The following is a 27,014-nucleotide window of genomic DNA, read 5'->3' on the forward strand; positions in this document are numbered from 1 at the left end:
AGGCTCAGACGATTCTGCGGAGAGCTGGGGTGCAAATTTCTCGACCTCCGCTATCGGGTGGAGAAATGTAGGGTCCCCCTGAATAGGTCAGGCGTGCACTACACGCCGGAAGCGGCTACGAGGGTAGCGGAGTACGTGTGGAGTGCACATGGGGTTTTATAGGTTAGAGAATTCCCTTCCTAGGCCCGACAAGACGCCTCCTGAGACGTGGCAAGGCAGGAGTAGGCAAAATGCAACAAGGAATAACAATATTAATGTGCTAATAGTAAACTGCAGGAGCGACTATAGAAAGGTCCCAGAACTGCTCTCATTAATAAACGGTCACAACGCCCAAATAGTACTAGGAACAGAAAGTTGGCTGAAACCAGACGTAAACAGTAATGAAATCCAAAACTCGGATTGGAATGTATACCGCAGAGATAGGCTGGACAGTGAAGGGGGAGGCGTGTTTATAGCGATAAGAAGTGCAATAGTATCGAAGGAAATTGACGGAGATTCGAATTGTGAAATGATTTGGGTGAAGGTCACGGTTAAAGCAGGCTCAGACATGGTAATTGGATGTCTTTATAGGCCCCCGGGCTCAGCAGCTGTTGTGGCTCAGCCCCTGAAGAATAATTTGGAAAATATTTCGAGTAGATTTCCCCACCATGTTATAGTTCTGGGTGGAGATTTTAAATTTGCCGGATATAGACTGGGAGACTCAAACGTTCATAACGGGTGGCAGGGACAAAGAATCCAGTGAAATATTTTTAAGTGCTTTATCTGAAAACTACCTTGAGCAGTTAAACAGAAAACCGACTCGTGGCAATAACATATTAGACCTTCTGGTGACGAACAGACCCGAACTACTTGAATCAGTTAATGCAGAACAGGGAATCAGCGATCATAAAGCGGTTACTGCATCGATGATTTCAGCCGTAAATAGAAATATTAAAAAAGGTAGGAAGATTTTTCTGTTTAGCAAAAGTGACAAAAAGCAGATTACAGAGTACCTGACGGCTCAACACATAAGTTTTGTCTCAAGTGCAGATACTGTTGAGGATCAGTGGACAAAGTTCAAAACCATGGTACAATATGTGTTAGATGAGTATGTGCCAAGCAAGATCGTAAGAGATGGGAAAGAGCCACCGTGGTACAACAACCGAGTTAGAAAACTGCTGCGGAAGCAAAGGGAACTTCACAGCAAACATAAACATAGCCAAAGCCTTGCAGACAAACAAAAATTACGCGAAGCGAAATGCAGTGTGAGGAGGGCTATGCGAGAGGCTTTCAATGAATTCGAAAGTAAAGTTCTATGTACTGACTTGGCAGAAAATCCTAAGAAATTTTGGTCCTATGTCAAAGCAGTAGTTGGATCAAAACAAAATGTCCAGACACTCTGTGACCAAAATGGTACTGAAACAGAGGATGACAGACTAAAGGCCGAATTACTAAATGTCTTCTTCCAAAGCTGTTTCACAGAGGAAGACTGCACTGTGCTTCCCTCTCTAGATTGTCGCACAGTTGACAAAATGGTAGATATCGAAGTAGACGACAGAGGGATAGAGAAATAATTAAAATCGCTCAAAAGAGGAAAGGCCGCTGGTCCTGATGGAATACCAGTTCGATTTTACACAGAGTACGCGAAGGAACTTGCCCCCCTTCTTGCAGCGGTGTACAGTAGGTCTCTAGAAGAGCGAAGCGTTCCAAAGGATTGGTAAAGGGCACAGGTCATCCCCGTTTTCAAGAAGGGACGTCGAACAGATGTGCAGAACTATAGACCTATATCTCTAACGTCGATCAGTTGTAGAATTTTGGAACACGTATTATGTTCGAGTATAATGTCTTTTCTGGAGACTAGAAATCTACTCTGTAGGAATCAGCATGGGTTTCGAAAAAGACGGTCGTGTGAAACCCAGCTCGCGCTATTCGTCCACGAGACTCAGAGGGCCTTAGACACGGGATCACAGGTAGATGCCGTGTTTCTTGACTTCCGCAAGGCGTTTGACACAGTTCCCCACAGTCGTTTAATGAACAAAGTAAGAGCATACGGACTATCAGATCAATTGTGTGATTGGATTGAGGAGTTCCTAGATAACAGAACGCAGCATGTCATTCTCAATGGAGAGAAGTCTTCCAAAGTAAGAGTGATTTCAGGTGTGCCGCAGGGGAGTGTCATAGGACCATTGCTGTTCACAATATACATAAATGACCTGGTGGATGACATCGGAAGTTCACTGAGGCTTTTTGCAGATGATGCTGTGGTGTATCGAGAGGTTGCAACAATGGAAAATTGTACTGAAATGCAGGAGGATCTGCAGCGAATTGACACATGGTGCACGGAATGGCAATTGAATCTCAATGTAGACAAGTGTAATGTGATGCGAATACATAGAAAGATAGGTCCCTTATCATTTAGCTACAAAATAGCAGGTCAGCAACTGGAAGCAGTTAATTCCATAAATTATCTGGGAGTACGCATTAGGAGTGATTTAAAATGGAATGATCATATAAAGTTGATCGTCGGTAAAGCAGATGCCAGACTGAGATTCATTGGAAGAATCCTAAGGAAATGCAATCCGACGACAAAAGAAGTAGGTTACAGTACGCTTGTTCGCCCAATGCTTGAATACTGCTCAGCAGTGTGGGATCCGCACCAGGTAGGGTTGATAGAATAGATAGAGAAGATCCAACGGAGAGCAGTGCACTTCGTTACAGGATCATTTAGTAATTGCAAAAGCGTTACGGAGATTATAGATAAACTCCAGTGGAAGACTCTGCAGGAGAGACGCTCAGTAGCTCGGTACGGGCTTTTGTTAAAGTTTCGAGAACATACCTTCACTGAAGAGTCAAGCAGTATATTGCTCCCTCCTACGTATATCTCGCGAAGAGACCATGAGGATAAAATCAGAGAGATTAGAGCCCACACAGAAGCATACCGACAATCCTTCTTTCCACGTACAATACCAGACTGGAATAGAAGGGAGAACCGATAGAGGTACTCAGGGTACCCTCCGCCACACACCGTCAGGTGGCTTGCGGAGTATGGATGTAGATGTAGAATTCCCTTGGTCTTGGGGGTTTTCTTTCTGGATTTCTCTCTCTGATCCTTGGGTTTCTCTGGCTGCGAGGGCTTAACTGATTCAGTCTCTGGGACTGAGGATGATTGTGAAGCTGCTTTTGGGCACTTCAGTCACTAGTGGGTGTTATCTTTCCCATTAGCAGAAACCTGGGAAGGGAGGGACCCAAAGGACCCCTTCCTGGCGAGAGGAGCTGAAGAAGACTTACACTTCTCTGGCTGAGAAGTGGGGACTGAAATCCCTGATGGATGGGGGACAGTGATCCCGAGGTAGGTAGTGAGGGAGCAACAGGGAGGGAAGCACCCCCCCACCATCAAGGGAGCAGGTGCAGTCTTCCAGCTCTGAGAGCCAACTGGAACTCGTGGAACTGATGGGCTACAACTGTTCTCATAGCGGCGGCATAAGAGGAGGTCATAGCCATAGGATGTAGGTGCTCAAATTTCCTCTTGGCCTCAGTGTAGGTCAGTCAGTCCATAGTCTCGTATTCCACGATTTTCCTTTCTTGCTGTAAAATCCTGCGGTCTGGTGAGCAAGGGGAATGATGCTCTCCGCACTTGACACAGATGGGAGGTGGGGCGCACTGAGTATTGGGATGGGATGGACGTCCACAATCTCGATGTGATGATGGAAGTACAGTGGGAAGACATATGGCTGAACTTCCAGCACTTAAAGCACCACATTGGGGGAGCGATATATGGCTTGACATCACAGCGGTAGACCATCACTTAGACCTTCTCGGGCAATATGTCACCCTCGAAGGCCAAAATGAAGGCACCGATGGAAACCTGGTTATCCCTCGGACCCCAATGGATGTGCCAGAGTAAATGAACTCCTCGTTGCTCTAGGTTGGTGTGCAGCTTGTCATCAGACTGCAAACGAAGGTCCCTGTGGAATATAATACTCTGGAGCATATTTAAGCTCTTATGAGGCGTGATGGTAACGGAAACATCCCCCAGCTTGTCAAAAGCGAGTAATACCTGGGACTGGGCAGAGGATGCCGTTTTTATCAAGACTGACCCTGATTCCATTTTGGACAAGCCCTCCATCCCGCTCCCCCCAAACTTGTACCCTAAATGCTCTACAAAAAACTGAGGCTTCATTGAGACAAAGGAGTCCCCATCAGCTCTCATACACACGAGGTACAAGGATGAATAATGTTCGCTGCCATCCTTAGCCTGACGTTCATCCCATTGTGTGGCCAGGGAGGGGAACGATTTAGCATCATATTTCTTTGCATTGTAGTGAGACTTGGAATGCTTAGAGACTGCTGGTGTTTGATCACCAGCAAGTGATGACGTGGTATGCTTCATCACGCATAATCCGCTCTGATGCCACCCACTCCAACCAGGGGCCCTCTCCACGGGCACCACCCAGCCACAGCAGAGGCCATCTGGCAGGATGGCCATTGCCGGGAGTCCCAATGCCCCAGGGTGACAGCCATCTACTCCTTGGCATACATGGGGAGTTAACAGAGCAGGCACCAGCAGAGCAATCCCTGTGGAGTCAGGGGGCTACAACCAACAGGGTACATGGTGGCCCCACCATAATGGACTGGCTACCATGCTGGATATGATTTGCAAAGAATTCCATGGTCATCATTAGTGCAGAAAACGGCACTGCATAGTGGGTGGAGGAAAACACACCCAGGAAGGCATCCTCACTCAAGAGATGGAGGATGAGCGGGACTGCTATGCCAAGACAAGAAAGTGGGCTGAAGATCTCAATGCACAATGGATACGATGCAACATGAAAGGCGCCCTTCCCCAATTGGCTTGCACTTCGGGAAAATTTTTAAAAATGGAGGCCGAACCCTGCAGGGGAACATCACATAAAATCCAAAAGGTGTGAGACTCCTTTTAGTCACCTCTTATGACAGGCATGAATACCTCAGGCCTATTCTAACCCCCAGGCCCACAGGGGGGCCCATGAGAGAGAAATGAGTCAGTCTACAGGAAGCAGTCATTATGAACCCGTGTAAAGATGAGCATGACAAGAACTCAGTGAATGGCTGGTGCAGACAGCTAACTAAGTACTCAGCCTACAGACATAGGTAAACACCGCGATGGGTCTGCCCATACTAAGTGTCACCTGTGCCGCCCTTAGCAGGTTTATGCACTATCCCACTGTGATAACTATGCCAGCTCATCTACATCCATTGTACCCCATCCACTGGTGCCACCCCCCCCCCACCCCTCACCCCAAAAGGGCAAAACTGACCAGGCTTGGACTGAGACCCCCCCTGCAGAACCTGAGAGGGCCTGTAAATCTGACAGTGGACCCACCACCGAAAGAAGCAATGCCAGTGCAACTGGCACTTCTGGAAGGGCAGGAGGGCATGGAGGATGCAGTAACTGGAGGTCTGCCAGCTGCAGTGGAAGCAATGTCACCTCTATCAGCAAAGCTAGGGAGGAGGAGGAGGGCGTGGAGGAGGAGGAGGACGTGGAGGAGGAGGAGGAGGACGTGGAGGAGGAGGAGGAGGGTGGATCAAATTCCATGGCCTCCACATAGGCAGGTGCAGGTGTAGACTTCACTGGGGGCGGCTGTACAGGCAGTGGGAGGACAGTAGAGTGCATGGAGGGTGCAGCAACGGGGTGGCATGCCACTGCAAGTGTGCACTCTTACCCAACTTGCTGCCCAACAGACCAGCAAATCGCAGTGGGACATCCCTACAAGGTGTGGTGCGGTTGATTTGCATGAAAGGTCAGCTGCTACCTACCAAAATCCACCACAGACAACAGACAACCTTTGTGGCTAACCTGAAACATGGCAGCCATCCCTGTCATCTGCCGAAGGCCGAGGCCAAAACACCAACCCATGGTGATCCTTGGCATGCCACTCAGGACACAACAAATCCATTATGTGACCAGAAAGTTCAACAATGCATTTTCATGGAAAGTGGCAAATGAGGACTTCCTCATTATGGTCTTAAATATATGCAATAAGCAATCCACCGCTGAGTTAGAAGCCAAACGAAAGAAGTCGAGTGAAATCGAGTGGTAGTCAGATACTGTATGCCACTGCAAATGCGAAAGTCCTCAAACCTCCAAGAGACAAATTGCCAACAAGATGAACTTAATGTCCTTCTGCAAAGCTGGTTAAGAGGCTGGTCAATGTGCGTGGCCTGGGGAATAAATGTACATAATACAACATCTTGCCCAAAAAAGATTGGAGCTCCAACCAAAAAGAACTGGAGCTCCATGATGTTCTTGGGCAGTTGACAGTGGCCTTGATGTGATCATCTGTGGGGACTATACCATCTTTACTAAGCACTTGACACAACAATGCACCTTCAAGGACAAAAAAACTGTACTTCTCCAGCTTGCAACAAAGACCATTCCCTGGAGGCATTGGAAAATCTGCTGAAAGGTTTCATAAATGCTCCTCCTGAGTAGGGCTCATGTCCCAGATGTCATCAAGATAATACACCAAACAGAGAATGCTCTGAAACAACAGCCACAAATACTGCTGGTACATTTCTGGCACAGAAGATATTCCAAAAGTCAGGTGGTTAAACTGATAAAAGCCAAAGAGGGCACTAAGGACTTGGAAAATCTGAGAAACCAGGTCCTTTGGCAATTGCGGATAAGCATCACACAAGCCAATGTGGGAAAAATACTTTGACAACTTCACTAACAACTCTGCCAGCCACAGACTCTGCAACACATTGCGAATTGACCGTATGTTTAAAATCACCGCAAATATGCACAGGCCATCAGGCTTCTGAACCACAACCAATGGGTAGCTAACTGACTCAAAAAAAACAGGAGAAACACCCTAATCATACCAATACTGCAACTCAGCCTTTAGTTTGTCATGCATGGTAAAGGGAATGGGGTGGGACTGACAAAATTTGGGTATTGCCAATGGCTTAAGAGAAACATGCATCAAAATTTTCTGCTCAGCCCAAGATATTCCTAAACTGCTGGCTTTATATCCACAGAAAGCAGTCCACATTTTGAAAAAGAATGGACTGAGACAACAGATGCACTTTGTCTATCACCTGCAAGTAAAAATGAGAAAATGTGTCAAGCCGCTAGATATTTTGCATCAATGGTGAATTGATGACTAGCAGGGTAAATTGCCATCCCTCATTATTATAAAACATGGAGATGGAGAACAGCCCCCACAAAGGAAAGCACCATTTAATATAAGACACAACCAGACAGAGCAGACATTGGAACTCCAGGCACCCCAAGAGCTTGAACATTCTAAGTTAATTAGGTTGGCCATTGCTCCCATATCTGCCTGAAATTTGACCAACCACCCATCCACTACCAGCATCAGCACAATTTGCCAGAGTGACATGTGCAGGGCATCAGAGAGAGCCCCAGAATCCAGTGATAATGCTGGAGCATTTGATGACTGACTCATGGCTCATCAACGTTCACAAACATTTGCCAAATTACCTACCTGCTGGCATACCCTACATGTCGCCATCATGTGTGAACAGGTACAGTGAATGTGCACCAAATGAAATTGGAGTATGAACACTGGCTCATCCGGTGAGCTGAAGGAAAACAATAGTGAGGACCCACAAAATGCCAGTGGTGGAAATTACGATGCTATGAGCAGCACTAATTCACTGACATAGTCACAGGCAAAGATGGGCAGCAAGATCATGCCAATGCACTGGAATCATCTAATAACATCAGCATATGACAACTAGACACGAGGTGAGACTGCCCAGGCTATCCTGTGGGGCACCAGGAACTGTTCATCAGGCACACCCACAGACCCAATTGAGCCACTTGCCAATTATTAGAAAGGATGTCCCTCCATCACTACCTTAAGCTAATGTGACTCTGCAATTTGGGCAACACCAGCCAAGGAAGGGTTGGAAAAGGTAAGTGCCCTAGTACGAACCTTGTAATCAAGATCCACATTGACATTCACATCCTGAATTAGTAAATATGTATAAGAGATAGCACTTTTGGGACACTCAAAATGGCTCTTGCATGAGAGGCCCTCCAGATCAGCAATCCAGGCCGCATACGGCTGCCCAGGGTGCTTGTGGTGCTGGTTAAACTGCAGCCACACTACCACCACTTGGGTTCGATATCCAAAATACTGCATAAGTAACCAACAAAGCTCATCATGGGGAAGGTTCTCGGGTTCATTAGAGACTTCAAATTTTGGTCAACTTCTTATAAACCTGCACTGCTGGACAACAAGAAGCCAGTCTTGTCAACTGGATTGATGATACACATTACCTGACAGTACTGCAAGAACCAGTGCAGTTAATTCTCCCACCTTCCTCTTGACTCATCAAAAGCAACAAACAGAATCGGGGTTGGTGCAGAAAACATAACAGTGAACCAAGGATGTGAGCCAAGTCTGCATTCCAGGTTATCAGCACTTGTAGCTGCTGCTGCTGCTGCTGTTGCTGTTGCTTCTGTACGCACAAATGTTTTTGCCTGCATTGCAGAATTGCAGAGTCCATGGTGACCTAAGTGAACCCTAGGAAAAGGGGAAAATGTATACGGGTATCACCCACATAAGAATTTCTTTTTTTTGTCACTTTAGAATCTGCACAGGTATGACAACACTGCTTCACTGAACGGTTGGTGTGAAGTGTGAATACTTCATAATTTGGTGGTGACTCAATAATAGTCGGAGAACAGAACCCTGGGAGAGGGAAACAAATTCACTGTGCAAGTCAGTGTATGGAAAACAGTCTGCAAGCTTGTGTGGACAAGCCCGGGAAGAACTCAGTACGTGGCTGGCATGGATAGCTAAGTACTCAGTACAACACATGGCTCAATATGCCAGATGTGGTCAAACTGAGTAAGCACTGGTCCACCCAGCCTACTACCACCCACAGGTAAACACCTCCACCAGCAGATCTCACTACATTATCCACGCCAGCTTGTCTGCCTCCATTGTGAAATCCACTGGTGAGGACACAAAAAAAACTAAGGACTTTTCACTATTATTTTCCTTCCGCACCACAATTTCAATTGTGAACTCATTTGTTTATGCCCGCACAACTTGAAATACAGTTCAAAATTATGCAGAACACTTTTACACATCAGCAAATAATGGAAGATCATGAGCAGTTTACACTGGCAATCAGTAACCTAGACCAGAAAGCAACCACTTTAGTTTTGGACATTATGTTGCAACCATCTCACCAACGAGCCTACCTTACTCTCAAAATTGCTTTAGTTACCTGAGGCATTACCTGATCAAAAGCTTAAACAAGTGCTGTATCATGAAAAACATGGTGACAAAAATCCATCGGAATTTTGGTGACAGATACATACTATGTTTGACATTAGTGTGATTTCTGATAAATAATTATTGCATATCTGGCAACAACAGCTGCCTCCACAGATGCAGTCACCTGCAATAGTGCATGACGGACAATCTTTACATACAGTACTGGAAGATCTCGATAGGGTACATGAAATGCTAGATTTGACTGCCCTAGAGGCAGTAACATCAGCAACTACCGCTGTTTCAGCTGAATACAACTGACAAAAGCTAACCTCACCCAAAGACACAATGTCTAACTGCACCACCACTTCATACCAACACTTGGAGACCACAGCCAAAGGACTCCAAACTTTAAGTGTCAGGGTTCACACAAATGCCAAGATATTTCTAGAATTACAGTTACATATGGCCCCAAACAAGAGGCCAAATGTACGATGTTGTTCTATTCCTCAGTCTAAATATTGCAGCCAAGTCCAAGCTAGCTCTGCTAACAGTGGCTGGTATCACAGATGTTTTGGGTCTCAAGCTGTGAGGTGCACAGTGCCATGTGACTAGCCAAACAGCAAGGGCAACCTGGAATAGGCATGACAGATTATACACCTACAAACAGTCCTGACAACAAAAAGAGTGTTGACTCACAACCACACACAGACAACAGTGCAGTGGCAAATATTCTATTTATAGCATACAGCACTTGCTGAAAGGACTCAGTCACCATAAACTTTGGTGTCGAATACAGTGTCATGGCACATACATATTTCTGATGAAATTTATGTTTTGGGTTTTTTAATCAGCACTGACCCAGAGATCAGGATGCTCCCTGCCTGGCCCACAGCCATGGTAATGTATGATAAATATCTACATTTAATGACTGTAAACAACTCTATTACCCTCACTCATGGCAGCAAGAACCTGACGATGATATAGGTTTCACTGGCTATTTTGGGTAGATTTTTGTGACTGTAGACGTCAATCAGTGCTGCTTTCCTTCCACATTTCACACTTATGGTGAATTTTAACGACTGTTTGTTTAATATACAGGATTGATGGTGCAAAGCAATGGGAACTCAGGACTGTTCTGAGAGTGGCATGGTAAGAACAGACAACACTATAAATACACAGCTCTTCCACAACAGTAACATTGTGCACATTGTGGAGTTTTTGTTGGTGTCACAGAGGTTTATGGAACAGGGTGGCATTAAGCACAATACCGTGCACTGTATACACACAATGCCAGGTTCATCTGTTTCGTAAAGTGTCCATAGGATCGCACCATAATGCCTAACAAAAACTAAAACAATATTTGAGGATATGCTTCAATTAGGAGTTATATGTCATTCAGACAATCTGAGAACATCTCCTTTACACCTGGTTCACAAGAAGGATGGCTCATGGCTTCCCAGTGGCAATTACCAAAGGTTGAATAGTAGAAATGTCCTGCAAAGGTAAACCGTACCTAATATTCAAGAATTCACATATGCTTTGTATAGTCAAAGTTTTCACACTCCTGGACTGCCGCAAGGCTTAAAATCAAATTCAGATAGCACCTTTTGATGTACCTTTTTGAATTCTTGTTTATGCCATTCAGACTCAAAAATGCGGCTCAAACTTAGAAACATTTCATTGATGAAGTTTTGCAGGATTGGAATTTTGTTTCACATATTTGGATAATATCCTGGTATTCTCTCCTGACACTCATTTACATGGAGATATGTTTATGAAGTATGCCAGAGACTATATAATTATGGAATTGTATTAAATAAAGATAACTGCATCACTAGCAAAAGTAACCTTTCTTGACCACAGGGTAACATCTGATGGTACTTGTCATTAACTGGAAAGCTGTTTATTTCATGAGACCTGCTGAAGCCAACTGATTACCAATAATTAAGGTTTTTCTGGGTATTGTGAATTTTTATTGCCATCACTTTCTGGTGACAGTACCTCTAACAAATGCACTTTCTAATCACAATACCAAGGGCAAATGAATACTCAAATTGACTCCATAAATGGACATGGATTTCTGTGATCTGCACATTAGCATTGCAGAAGCAGTGCTACTTGCCCACTCTGTAGCATGTAGCTACTGGCTATTGTTGTGGATGCCAGCCAAAATGCACTTGATGCTGCTATTCACCAAAAAGTCGGAAACTACTGACAGCCTAAATTGTTCCCTCTCCCAAACAAGTTTCACCTAGTACAAATGATAGAAACCTGTTTATGATATAAGAGACTGTGAGACATTTTTGCCCTCAAATTCTAGCCTGGCCATTGAGGATCTATACATACAGCAAACAAATCACATCAGCCTTTCAAAACACCAGTAGTAGGTGCTACCCTCAACAATTAATGCACACTGAATTGAGGTCTATTTACCACACTTACCATGGACATAACAGCATATTAAAGATACAGACACACAGTCACAGACTGCTTTTCTTGTATTTCCAGTGTGGTTAACATTTTGAACTACAATCATGATGTTCAGCTGAATCAACAGATTAACAGCAACTCCATGGGACTGAGTCTCAAGCAAGTCGAGGTGTCACGTAGCATTTCCAAAATAAGGTGGGGTATCTGGTAACGGAAGCCATGGATATACATTTCACTGCAGTTTCACAAAGTGACATTCGATAGCATCCACAACGTGACACATCCATCAGCAAATGCCACAACTAAGTTATTAACCATTACACTACTACGGGCATATACGTATGTCCAGCAGATAGAAGGCCTAGATAGCTAAGGGTGTACTTGTACGCGTGAATGGAAGAATGTCCAGACGTCTACAGACATTCATTTACACCAAACAAGTAGAGAGACCTGATGGTTAAGGGCAGGAGCACATAAACAAACACAACATAAAGGTGACTCACTTTTGTCCGCATTTCAACATTCCTGCCAGTGCTGTCATTATTTCATATTGAGATAGCGCTACAGCTTTTACCTGCTTCTGGGCCCTTTCCGCTTATCAGTCATGCATTGGGGTAGTTCTTTTTCTGCGTTTGGTGAGACTATGTTTGGCTATATTGTCTTTGAGATGCTGGAATGTAATTTATCAGACAAGGAAATCATGGAAATCGTCAAGGACAGTAGTGACTAAGATGGTAGTGATACTTTGGACCTTTCTTTGGACTAAGATTTGGATGTGTTTGGATGTACTGCTGATTCTTCAGCACCACAAGAAACTTTTTCAGTGGTCAAAAGTACAATCAAGTGAAATTTGTGACTGGACTGAGAACTTTTTGGTGGGGAGGACACGCATGTTATCTTAGATGGAGAGTCATCGTCAGATGTAGAAGTAACTTCGAATGAGCCCCATGGAAGTGTGTTAGGATCCTTACTGTTCATGTTGTTTGTTAATGACCTTGCAGTCAATATTAATAGTAAACTAGGGCTTTTTTGCAGATGATGCAGCTATCTATAACAAAGTACTACCTGAGAGAAGTTGCATAAATATTCAGTCAGATCTTGATAATATTTTAACATTGGCAACTGGCTCTAAATGTTCAGAAATGTAGATTTTGTACTTCACAATATGAAAAATCATAGTACCTATGTAAACACAGTAGGAATCAGCTAACTCATGCGAATACCTGGGTGTAACACTACATAGGGATATGAAATGTAACGATCACATAGTTTTAGTCATGGGTAAAGCAGGTGGTAGACTTCAGTTTATTGGTAGAATACTGGGAAAGTGGAATCAGTCTACAAAAGAGATTGCTTACAAATCACTTGTGCAACCCATCCTACAATATTGCTGAAGTGTGTGGGACATGTACCAGATAGGACTAATAGGTGATATTGAATGTATACAGAGAAGGGCTGCATGAGTGGTAACACCATGAATAGTTTTTTTATCCTTGGGAAATTGTCACTGGTCGAACTGAACTCTCAGACTCTTGAAGAAAGACATGAACTACCCTGAGAAAGGCTGTTAACAAAGTTTCAAGAACTCTAAATGATTACTCTAGGGATGTACTGCAACCCCCTATGTATCGCTCACACAGGGATCGTGAGGATAAGTTTAGAATAACTACAGTATGCAAAGGAGTGTTCAAACAAACATTCTTCCCATGCTCCGTATGTGAACAAAACAGGAAGAAACCCTAATAACTAGTGCAATGTGACATACCCTCTACCATGCACCTCACGGTGGTTTGCAGAGTATAGATGTAGATTCAGTAAGTCATTCAGATTTTTTAAAACTTTTATCATTTGAATTTGTTTCTGCGATTAGTAAAGAGATAAATAATTATTATAGTTTTCTTACCAAACAAATGGTGACAGTACCCAGCCAGTTATCACAAAGGAAGCATATGGAGCCAGAAGAATTTTATTGCTTCTTGGCATGTTCCCTGCTTATACCAGAACTAAAACATTATAAGTGAATGAATTCTGGTCAAACAAATTTTTCGCTTCAAACACCAATATTTTCACGCTTAATGTCCAGGAACTTTAGTGACAATTTTCCTGTGAAAATACAGCTCATTGTAGAGCACACAACAAAAAACTTCCATGAGGCCATGGCCCCATTGAAAACATAGTAGTGGATGAATATCTGCTACTTTTCAAAGGAAGGCTGCAATTTAAACAGTATACACCAAAGAAATGTAGACTTTGGTTACTAAAATTTTCATTCTTTGTGACATACAAACTAATTATATTATAGACTATATTGTCTACACTGGTGCCTCCATGGAAATTTTAACTGGGGAAAATAAGGTGACATTGTCATGAGTTTGTTATTGTCATACCTCAACAAAGATCATTCCATTCATTTAGACAAGTGGTATTTGAGCCCCAAATTATTCATATGGCTCTATGACAAATGTACAAATGCTAGTGGAAAAGTATGCCAAAACAGGAGGTATTTGCCCTTGCTGCATGACGAACTGCAAAAAGGGAAAACGCAGTTTAAGTCCTGCGGAATATTGTTGGCTCTAAAGTGGATGAACAACAAAGCAATCTAAATTCTTTAAATCATTAATTGATCAGAGTTTGTCAAAACTGAGAAGAAGGAACATAAAAGGGGCAAAATAAACTGAAACTGACTTGTGTGGTGAGCTACAATAAGTCAATGTTGATAAACCAGACATGATGTTAAGTTCTGCACAGTGCATTCGAAGGACAATGAAGTGGTACAAGAAGGCCTCCTTCCAGTTCACTGGCTTGTGTGTGCTAAATCCAAAAACAATTTTTGAAATTAAAAAGAAACAGAAGACACCACTGGCAAAATTGCAGTTGGAACTAACCTGCCAACTGCTGGATAAATTTTATGGACAAACATGTAAACTGGGATCCCACAGACAGCAAAGCAAGAAACTCCATTTTGACTGAAAAATATACATTATCCAGCATTTCTTGGAGAAAGAGGAGATTCCTCTGAAAGGCTGTGTAGTATTTGCTGCCAATTCACAGTGGAAAATGACACACATAAGGTGCAAAAAGTGTGATGTTGCCCTTTTCATGACTCCAAGTTTTGAAAAATATGACATTACGGAAATATTAGGTGCTTCCAGTAACGTATGTATCAAGAAAAGGGAAAGTAAAAATAAGCAAAATGGGGGAAGAAAACAAAAAACAGGTTTTTAATTTAAAGTCAATGGCAGTCGACAACCAGCATCAAAAATAAGGATGGGAAACCATAAAACTAAATCAGAACATGACAAATGGAAAGAGAAAACAGTGAGCAGGAAGCAGGTAGAATCTTATTTTTGAATTTTTATTAGAGAATCAAGCTTAGGCTTTAATTACAAATGAACAAATAGTCTTATTGCAAATTAAGTTATATCAAAATTTTCCTTGTTTAATTCGGCATCAGGCTATACAAGACAATTTGCTTCTGAAGTTCACCTATCATTATTTATTTACAATTAGATTAAGAATTGTTTTTCTAAGTTTTGGGCATCTTTCCTATGATCTGCTCACTTATAAAACTATATATCTCGAAACGTATTTGACCGATGTTAATGAAATTACATAGAGTTAAAGGCAAAAATACTGGTAATGTGGATCTCAAGTTACAGAATTTTTCAGTAAGCAGAATACTGCTTTTATCATTTTTCCAGGATAATTTTTTCTCAGTTCATGATAAATGACTAATAAAGCATGAGCTAGTTTTGATGTTCTCTTTCGTGGTTATCAGAAACTGATACCACTAAGACCTTCCAGTTTAATACTGACACTATAAAGTGTATTATCGAATATTGGTTCTATATGTGCTGGAACTTAAAATTAGCTGACAGTAGTGTTCCTTGCCATAGCCGGCAGTGGTCATTGGCTGATCATGATCAGCCCCCCCCCCCCCCCCCAATTCCTGAAAGGCACACAACATGTTCACTCTTGAAGCCAGCCAGGCAGGGAAGACACTCAGCCCTCATAACCACAAAAGGGTTAACTAACTGTTTCAAATGGCTCTCAGTGAAAAAATATGTTCAGATGTAGGCTCATGTGCGTAATCAATGCCAGTGCTTCAAGGTGGGATGCCATGTTCATGCAGATATTGGACACTTCCCTGCGTCTCCAGTGAGGTTCAGTCACATATACATCGACATTGTTGGCCCTCTGACCTCTTTAGAGGGTTAAAAGTACCTCCTCATGGCAGTTGACAAATGCACGAGATGGGCAGAAACTATACCAGTGACAGAAATGACTGCTGAGACAACTGTTAAAACATTCATAACAAACTGGTTAGCATGCTTCATCTGTCCTCTTCATATTATAACATACCAGAGCTGGGAATTTGTGTCCAATCTGTTCAACAAATTGTCTAAACTGTATGCTCTCCAACACCAGCAAATTACAAGTTATCATCCTGCCAGAAATGAATGGTTGAAGGGTGGCATAGATTTTAAAGGCTGTTATCATGTGTCATGAAGAGAAGTGGATGGATGCACTTCCTCTGGCTCTTTTAGGACTATGGAGGCCTTACAATTCAGACATTGGTTGCTAAAATGGTATATGGAGGCCTATTAATGATAGCAGCAGACTACCTGACACCTGCACCAGTGCCATACCAGCCGGAACTATCACTGCTGGTACAGCAGATTCAGGAGGATGTCGGCCACCTGCTTCATGCCTCAGCAAACACCCAGGGCATTAGCGGACTGCTCCCATGTCATGCTATGCAGCGATGTAGTTCAGACCACATACACTGGGCCTTAACAAGTGTTGGAATGTGGGTATGACATTTTGGAGTTTGCAAAATGGCAAATGCAGCAAAATATCTGTTGAAAGAGTGCTGGCGTGTGTCATACCATTGACTCCTTTGAACAGCATGCTGACGACCACAGTTATGCAATGCCCTGACACACCCACGCAGACCTCCACCACAGGTTCAATCCCCAGCTGCCAAACAATGGCCAAGTGCTCAGCCACTCCTACAACTGCACAAGTGCCAGAATCAACTGACCACAAAAGATCCAGATGACAAGCAAGGTTCACTACATCCCAGGTGCCCCACACTATCATCAGTGGGGTTGGGTATGGGGACAAGAGGAGGGGGAGGGCAGGTGAGGGTGGTGAGTAGTAGGGAAGGCTATGGGGATAAGATATCAATCCATGAAGATTGACATTTGTTCTTTGAAAGTGTTGTTTGTTCACTGTATGATAAGTTTATTCTTGTCAAGTTGGGTTCCTATTGATTTGCTAAATAAAAGTTACCACCATTATAAGTGGGTGTTCTTTTCACATGCAATGTGAAATAAATGATTGTTACCATAATAAAGCTAGAGTGGGAAATGGAACTGTCTTTCAATAAATTCTTGGCTCTGGCACCAGATATGAAAAAAAATTCACCTCTGTGTCAGTTCACTTGGTCTGCATATTCTGACAAGCCTTAGACCAATAATTATCCATGATTCTTATTAATTTCTATAGAGCCATTGTAAATAACTTATCAATCAAAATCAGTTTTGACACAGAAGATTTTGCACAAGTATTTGACTGGATTTAACTTTATTGTTAAAATTAATTCTACTTTATTTTGGCACAACAATTATTGATGCATGTATAATACTATAGACCTATCTCTCCAGAGATTGAAATAGGCATGTCTGACTGAATGAACATACTTCTACATAATAAATCAGAATCTGATCCTGTGGCTAGTGTTTTTCTCGCAGTCCTATTTTGCAATGAGAGTTGATGATACAGATTACACTACAACAATAAATTTTAATTGATGGGAAACTAACCATAAGAATGTTTCACTGAAACTGTGTGTGGTGCACCATGAAGTGAGAAAATCAATACTGTAAAATGTCTAAGAGATAGTAGCTTATTTGGAAAATTGCTGACTGGAGTGCTTATTTGCAATTCTCCAATAGTGATGCAAAAAGTCAAATATTTTAGTTACCGTTCAACAGTATTCAACTAAAGAAGTCTCTTAATGAATTGAAAATAATCACAATGAATGTCTGAGCAAAGAACAATGCCAAGAATTAATTATTTTGTCTTCATCCTCTTCACTCCTGGGTCAGTCTCTCAAATGTGAAATTGTTTAAGCATTCCCAGATATGACAGGAAGGGAATCCTATATTGGTCAAAATTGATTCGCAAAGTGACCACATGACCTATTTTTAATGCCTTCATCAGAGTGTATAGTTATACGGGTGCCACTATTAATAACTATTGTTCTGCAGAATTCTAGGAACACCATCTGATTTAACATCTGAGAGCTACAGCAGCAGAATTGTCTGTCTAAATAAAATTCTTTGGTTAAAAGTAATATATCGAACATGTCTCCAGAAGATAGATTTTAAGTTTTTAGAATACTTCTGTAAATTTACAAGGTTCATCACACAAAACAATCAAATATTTAACAAACAAAAATTCCAAATGCAAAATGAATTACTTTATCTCAGGATCCTCTTCAGGTGAACTTTCTCCTTCCAGTGCTGCATATCCTCTGTCTTTTTTTGAGTCTTTCTTATCTTTCCTTTTACCAATCAGTAAGTCTTTTTTTGAAGGGCGCTCATGTGCTTCATCGCTGACTGAAATGTAAAAAAACGTACAATATTTTTCAACCCGTATCTACCAAATTAAATTCCTCTTAATAAGAATCAAGAACCATTTCATAAGTTGTCCCAACACAAAGATGGATAAATCAGTACAGATTCAGAGCACTTGATACCCTTGGGTAATAAACGATCCCGAAAGGCAGGAGAATCAGAAATGGTCAACAGTGATGGGTATAGTGAGAAATGTTGCATTAAAGACACATATGTACATGCATACATTTATTGTATTCCATAGATCTAATCAGGCAAGACAAATTTCAAGGCTGTGGATTGAGTCAAGGCATACATTAACAAAAGGCAAGCCATATACCATATCAACAATAAACTGTCACTACACTACTTCATGCTATTCATGATTACGTCAGCTAAATTTAATTAAGTAAATTAGATTGAAAATTGCCATTTTGAAACAAGCTACTGCACCCTCAGTTACATTAAATTCTTGCTTGTAACACTTATCCTGAGTCCTACATACAGTACACGACTACTTGTCAAGCAGCTTTAGAATGAACACTTCTAATTGTCATGTAGCTGACAGAAATTTTCAGTCCTTGAATCTAAATATTCAGATGATTTGTAGAAAGAGTAGCAAATGAGATATGCTTTAACTTTAATATGAATCAGTAGGAATTCCCAATTGATTGCTTTATATATTAGATAGAAGAGTGTTGAATACTGAAAATTAATTTTGCATCTCATTTTGTGATTATGTAAATCACAGTTCAACTCAAACTCATTTTTACTGGCAGCAACAAAACTATTAAAGAATAAATATGTTGGGGAGCATGTGTATTTAAGATTTCCAAGATCCTTAGACAATTTTGTTACTGTTCACTGAATAAACAATTTATTTACTTTAGGAGCACTGCCCCTGAAGATAATTCCATGAAACAAGACGGAGAAAAACTATGCAAAATAAGCCAATACCTCTGTCTTCAGGTCAACACAATGATATAAGCTTCTTAGGGCAAAACACACTGAACTGAGCTTCTTGATTCATTTATCTCTGTGTTGACTCGATTTTTAGCTTATTATCTAACTAGATCACAAGGACAACATTATGAAAAGGAGAGACTGCTACTCATCGTATGGCAGAGATGTTGAGTTGCAGACAGGTGCAATAAAAAGACTACTCAACACATAAGCTTTCAGCCAGAAGGCCTATTCCCAAAATAGGCAAAACACACACACACATTCAAGCAGAGTGTGTGTGTGTGTGTGTGTGTGTGTGTGTGTGTGTGTGTGTGTGTGTGTGTGTGTGTGTTGTGTGTTGTCCATTTCAAAAGAAGGCCTTCAGGTGGAAAGCTTATATGTTTAATAGTATTTTTGTTATGCCTGTCTTTGACTGAACATCTCCGCTACATGGTGAGTAGCAATCTATCTTTTTTATAATATTGTCACAGAAGAAGCTGAGCTGCACCATGGTGTAGTGGTTATGAAGCTAAAATGTTGCATGGAGGGTCACGAGTTCAAAACTCATCTGGACTGTACAATTTTAATTTCTATATTTGGTTCGAATACATTATAGAAGTATCCACAAATGTCAAGAATCATTGTACTGTAAAGTTCTATATATATTCTGGCCGGAGGCAGTTTGCTCTGCGCTCTTGTATGTGTAAGTGCTGAATAAACCTTCGTTAAGTGAAGTTAGTGTTCGTCACTCATCTAATTACATCTTCTTCTACAAGAAATTATTCTGGTGGAGGTGCCGGGTATTGGAACTTGTGATAGCACACATTATTGATGACACAGTGGCTCCCATAAGGCCACGACAGAGCTGCCGTTTACGTGGCGAGAAACCTGAGTTTGAGCCATATTCAACAGATTGCAATCTATCGGAGACAGAAGAAGAAGAGGACGTACTAATGACAGCAACTGTATGCTACCACATGAGACATCCTTCCGGGTTCTCTGGTGACGATGGCCAAGATCCAAACAAGTGGCTGAAGGTATATGAGCATATAGCCAAATTTAACAAATGGGGTGACACCGCGTGTTTGGCTAATAATTTTTTCTACTTGGAGGGCAGTACCAAGCAATGGTATGAGAACAATGAGGAGAAGTTCAAAAGCTGGGAAGTATTCCAGGCACAACTGTGCAAGTATTTTGGTGACACACAACAGAAGAAGTGCAAGGCTGAAGATAAATTTAAGTGCAAGGCACAGTGTCCAGGAGACATTGTAGCATCCCACATTCAAGACATCTTGGAGCCGTGTAAAATAGTGGATCCTAGAAAGAAGGAGGAAGGTAAGGTTGCACATCTCATGAAGGGTGTTGCTGAGGATATGTATCAAGCCCTACTCCTGTAGGAGGTTTCAACAGCAGACAACTTCATAAAATGGTGCCAGTATATCGGGACAATGCATCAAAAAACAATTACATGAAAGAAGTTTGAACGGCTTCCAAATGTTGTACCGACGTCTGTGATGGAGGAAGCAACTGATTTCACAAGTGCTCTTCATAAGATAGTGAGAGAGGAAGTTCAGAAGGCATTTGGATTGCACGGCGAGCAAAACAACCGAGACACTTCAAGAGGTCATAAGGGAGGAAGTGGAACAGACATTGAACCCGACCTCTGACCCTTCATTTCCCTTTAAAACAGTGAAAAAGTCAAGACCCAAGGGGAGTTACATTCCTACAATGTCGCATGAGGGACCTGTTTGGGCACCAAGGAAGACTGGAATCTGGAGGACCCAGGATAACCAACCAGTATGTTTCCACTGTGGACAACTGGGACATTTGGTGCGCTATTGTCAAGAAAGATGGTGGATATTTGATGACGTCCGCACCAGAATACAGCAGACTGATCTTAGCCAACGCCAACTCCAGCATGACGAGAACAAAGTAAGACCATATGGACTATCAGACCAATTGTGTGATTGGATTGAAGAGTTCCTAGATAACAGAATGCAGCATGTCAATCTCAATTTAGAGAAGTCTTCCGAAGTAAGGGTGATTTCAGGTGTGCCACAGGGGAGTGTTGTAGGGCCATTGCTTTTCACAATATACATAAATGACCTTGTGGATGACATTGGAAGTTTACTGAGGCTTTTTGCGGATGATGCTGTGGTATATCGAGAGGTTGTAACAATGGAAAATTGTACTGGGAATGGCAATTGAATCTCAATGTAGACAAGTGTAATGTGCTGTGAATACATAGAAAGAAAGATCCCTTATCATTTAGCTACAATATAGCAGGTCAGCAACTGGAAGCAGTTAATTCCATAAATTATCTGGGAGTACGCATTAGAAGGGATTTAAAATGGAATGATCATATGAAGTTGATCATCGGTAAGGCAGATGCCAGACTGAGATTCATTGGAAGGATCCTAAGGAAATGCAAACCGAAAACAAAGGAAGTAGGTTACAGTACGCTTGTTCACCCACTGCTTGGATACTGCTCAGCAGTGTGGGATCCGTACCAGATAGGGTTGATAGAAGAGAGAGAGAAGATCCAATGGAGAACAGTGCACTTCGTTACAGGATCATTTAGTATTGTGAAAGTGTTACGGAGATGATAGATAAACTCCAGTGGAAGACTCTGCAAGAGAGATGCTCAGTAGCTCGCTATGGGCTTTTGCTGAAGTTTAGAGAACATACCTTCACCGAGGAGTCAAGCCATATATTGCTCCCTCCTACATATATCTTGCGAAGAGACCATGAGGATAAAATCAGAGAGATTAGAGCCCACACAGAGGCATACCGACAATCCTTCTTTCCACGAGCAATACGAGACTGGAATAGAAGGGAGAACCGATAGAGGTAGTCAAGGTACCCTCCACCACACACAGTCAGGTAGCTTGCAGAGTATGGATGTAGATGTAGATGTAGATGAACATGAAGATGTGGGTGCAAGACGACGTAGGTCACCATCGCCGCAAGCTAGCTGCTGGAGAGGACACTCCCCAACATGCCGATCTAGGTCTGCTTTGCCGTTTAGAAGCTCCAGCTGATTACCTAGCCACTGCGACTTGGAAAACTAAAGGGTGCGACCATCCTTGGAGGTGAGGCCGCCGAAGAGAAAAATCCTCCGCCATCGATCAGTACAAAAATGATAGGAAACTATGTCGATATCCTCATGGATGGCCGACCAGCCTAAGCTCTTGTGGACTCTGGAGCATCATATTCAGTCATTTTGGAGAAGTAACGTCGTCAGTTGCAGAAAACCGTATTCGTCGATAATAAAACATCTCTGCTGAAGGTGGCTAGTGGGAAATATGCATAACCTGCATGAAGATGTACCATTCATGTGGGTATAAGTGGCCATACACAGCTCTTAGAATTCATTATCTTAGAAGAGTGTAGTTATGACGTCATTCTCGAATGGAACTTTCTGAAAGCTTCTCAGGCAATTATAGATTGTGGTCACTCAAAGATTATGCTAGACAAGATGAGATACTGTGGACAGGAAGATGCCCATCCGAGTGTGTGGGGACTGTGTGTGCTGGATGAAGTGATCATTCCTGGCAATCAGCACTACAAAGGTAACTGTCACTTGTCGTGCCATGCATCAACCCATGGATCTTGTAGTGGAATATAAGAGAAGCATACCACTGGAGACTGACTTGCTCATCTGAGCCTCTGTCGTCTCATTTAAGAACAGATTCGGTGAATTGTGGAGAACCGCAGATCCTTCCAAGACAAGTGTGCATAGTAAATGCTGAGCCATTAATTGAAGAACAGCTGAGCATCATAGAAACCTCTCATGCCGAATATGTGGGCGAAATTAGCACTGCCCCTATGAGACAAGATCTTGTAGATCAACCATCTCCAGATTTCACTAAGGAACAACAGAAGAAGGTACTTGCCATTCTTCAAGAGTTCTCTGAATGCCTCAATCCACAGGTGAAGAGTAAATTAGACAAACTGATGGTGAAGCACCGGATTAGCACTGGAGACCATCAACCAATAAGCCAGAGAGCATGCTGTGTGTCAGAACAGAACGTCGAATAATTTGCAACAAAGTAGAGAAAATGATGAAGAACGACATCATTCAGCCTTCGCAGAACCCATGGTCATCACCAGTGGTCCTCATCAGGAAGAAGGATGGCAGTTGGCACTTTCGTGTTGATTACAGGAAGCTCAATAAAATAACTAAAAAGGACATTTACACTCTTCCATGAATTGATGATACACTAGATTGTCTGAAGGGGGATACGTTTTTCTCAACCTTGGACATGTACTCAGGATACTGACAAATCAAAGTAGATAAGGCTGATCTTGAGAAAACTGCATTCATAACCCTTGAGGGCCTGTATGAGTTTAAGGTAATGTCGTTTGGTTTGTGTAATGCACCAGCAACTTTTGAATGGATAATGGATAATCTTCTAAGGTGCCTGAAGTGGATGCTGTGTCTTTGTTGTTTAGATGACTTTATAGTGTTCTCAGAGACATCTGAAGAACATATAAAAAAGACTGAGGGCCATTCTTAACTGTCTCCAACAAGGTGGACTGAAACTTAATCAAGGAAAGTGTCTTTTTGGATCAAAAGAAATCAAAATACTTGGACACCTTGTGTCAAACGAAGGTGTGCAGCCAGACCCAGAAAAGGGGAGATCTATAATGGAATTTCCTTTTCCTAAAAGTTTTAGAGATGTGAGAAACTTCCTCAGATTATGTTCTTACTACCGTAGTTTTATCGAAGACTTTTGTATGAAAGCAAGGCCACTCCAAGAGTTGTTAAAATCTGATGCTACATTTTTTTGGGATGGTGCTCAACAAGATTCTTTCGATATGCTGCGAAAAGCTCTAATGACTGACCCTGTACTTGGTCCGTATGATGAGAGAGCACCTACAGAACTACACAGATGCCAGCGGTTATGGGATCGGTGCTGTTCTGGTGCAAATTTCGAATGGAAAAGAGAAGGTTATAGCCTATGCTTCTAGGACACTTACAAAAGCAGAGAGAAACTACTCAATTACAAAAAGAGAATGTCTTGCTGTGATCTGGACCATCTGCAAATTTCGACAGTATCTCTATGGAAGGCCATTCACAGTTGTTACAGACCATCATTCACTTTGTTGGTTGGCGGTTCTTAAGGATCCAACAGGACGACTCACCAGATGGGCACTACGTCTTCAAGAGTATGACATTACCACATTGTACAAAACTGGAAGAAGCCACCAAGATGCTGATGTCTCTCAAGAAACCCTGAGCCAGACCATCAAGACTTTGATGAAGATAGTGACTGTCTCACAGCACTCCAGGATCTCTCTGCTGAGCAGGAGGATGCTAAGATATCTCAAATTATGCTTGCCTTAAATCGGTCAGAGGGTGTGAAAGGGCAATTTAAGGTAGTTAATGGATTACTTTGCAAGAAAAACTTTGATCTGTTTGGAAAGAGGAGGCTACCAGTGATTCCTAAACACATGCGCTCATATGTTCTACAGAAGTTCCATGACATATCTGAGGCTGGACATTTAGGATTTATTAAGACATACGACAGAATCCACAAGAGATTTTATGGTCAGGTTTATTTAAGAGTGTCTGTCACTATGTGTTGCACTGTCAAGAGTGGCAGAAGAGAAAGGCAGTTCCTCAGAAACCACCTGGCCGACTCATACCAATTCCACCAGCCGAAATACCTTTCCAGCGTGTTGGGATTGACCTTCTCGTATGATTTCCAGCATCTGCTAGTAGCAATAGGTGGATTATTGTTTGCACTGATTATCTGACACGCTATGCCATTACAAAAGCCATGAAAACAGCCGAAGCATCCAAGGTAGCCAAATTCATCGTGGAAGACATTGTATTAAAACATGGTGTGCCAAGGTCGTTAATTATGGATCGAGGGAAAGTTTTTCAATTGAATCTTGTGACAGAGATAAACCGTCGGTGCAACATTACTCATCACATGATGAGTGCCAACCATCTGCAAACTAACGGGCTTACTGAGCGCCTTAATAAGACCTTGGCCGACATGCTATCAATGTTCGTCAATGGTGAGCAGAGCAACTGGGATGAGATGCTACCTTTTGTGAGGCTTGCCTACAACACCACCAAATAAGACACCACAGGATTTACACCATTCTTCCTGGTGCATGGACATGAGGCGACTACAACAATGGACACTATGTTTCCGTTACATCCTGATGACGTGGACGACGACTACATCGGCCAGGTGTTAACCAGAGCTGAGGAAGCTCGTCAGTTAGCTCGACTCTGCACATTGCAGGTTCAAGAGAACAATTGCTGAATGTATGACGCGAGCCGCTGCCCTGGTGTCTACCAGCCTAGTGACCTCGTCTGGATCTTTAGTGCTGTTTGGAAGGTCGGTCTCTCTGAGAAGCTTCTGACACTATGTTGGACCTTATAGGTAGTAAGACAGTTGTCTGATGTTACTTATGAAGTTGAAGATTTCGACCACGACACAAGACAATGAAAGATCAGAGATATGGTCTACATCCTTCGAATGAAGCCCTAAAGGATCCTGCAACCCCGGGTAAATGCAAAGCTCCAGCAACAGGCAACAGGTGGAATGGCGACGAAGGGCATAGTGGCAAAAGAAGTTCTAATAAGATCACCGCCAGGGAGAGAATCAGTCATCAGGAGTTAGAGTATGCAGGACCGGTGACTTGCTCCCGAACTAGGAGGATGTAACACCGAGATGCTGTTCTCTTAAGAAGGGAGCAATGTCGCAGAAGAAGCTGAGTAGCACTGTGATGTAGTGGTTATGATACTATACTGTTGCATAGTGGGTCATGACTTCAAAACACACCTGGTCTGTACAATATTAATTTCTATATTCTGTTCGAGTAGATTCTAGAAGTATCCACAAATGTCAAGAATCATTGTGCTGTAATGTTCTGCAGCCGTATATATACTGTATGTGTTCTGTAGCCGTATATATATATATATATATATATATATATATATATATATATATATATATATATATATATATATATATATATATATTACAATTCGTTCCGCGCTCTTGTATGTGCATGTGCTGAAAAAACCTTTGTTAAGTGGGAGTTAGAAGAAGGTGTAATTAGATGAATGACAAACACTATGTGACAGTATTGTCGTTATTCCATCCTGGATTTTTCATTGTTTTACTCAGTGTGTTTCATTTAGTGCATGATCATTAATATCTACTTCCTGTTCTAACGAGCCACTATTGCTTGTTTGAGATCACATGATATGAATCTTTGAGAGATTAAGATTTAAATTGTTAGCTTTGAACCAGTTCTATGCCTGTTCAGCATCCAATTGATGCAGTACACATTGCTAGTCTCAGAGGGTGCCACACACAAGCAGTCTCAGTATGGTGACACAAATAGTGTCATAGATGGTGCACATACAAGGAATTAGTTCAGGCCCCTCATAGATGGCACACATTTAGGAAATACTTTGCATTCCCACTACAAATTTCCCATTCATCTGTGAATAATTATGTCTGCCACCAGAGAGAATGCTGAAACTCAGAACTATTTTACGTAGCTGCCAAACAGTTCATAGGAATACATTTGCAGGCCAAGCACATTATTTAAGTCACTGCATGCTGACACTCAGCCAGTTCCAGGAGTTCTTCAGTTCTACAGTTGTCTCCTAGTTACCTACAGTGCTGACCAGTTCTAGTTGCTGGACAGTTTATGCTGTGTAATTTTCAAAGTGATAGTCAAATTGATTTCTATTGAGAGACTGAACTTACACTTTCAAAGTGGCAGTCCACACTGAACTTCAATTAGATTAGTTAGTAATCACCCA

The 27,014-nt window shown here is 42.2% G+C and overlaps 1 protein-coding gene across 1 annotated transcript in view; it reads right to left on the bottom strand.

The window, feature by feature from the left end:
* Positions 1–27,014, bottom strand: part of LOC126269187 (ralA-binding protein 1) — a 119,256-nt gene that overhangs the window by 73,434 nt on the left and 18,808 nt on the right. The window contains exon 3 of the mRNA XM_049973973.1: positions 18,136–18,274. Within this exon, the coding sequence (XP_049829930.1) occupies positions 18,136–18,274 (139 nt within the window). The remainder of the gene's footprint in view (positions 1–18,135; positions 18,275–27,014) is intronic.

This window comes from Schistocerca gregaria, chromosome 1 (assembly GCF_023897955.1).
Source record: "Schistocerca gregaria isolate iqSchGreg1 chromosome 1, iqSchGreg1.2, whole genome shotgun sequence".
In the NCBI taxonomy this organism is placed as follows: Eukaryota; Metazoa; Arthropoda; class Insecta; order Orthoptera; family Acrididae; genus Schistocerca; species Schistocerca gregaria.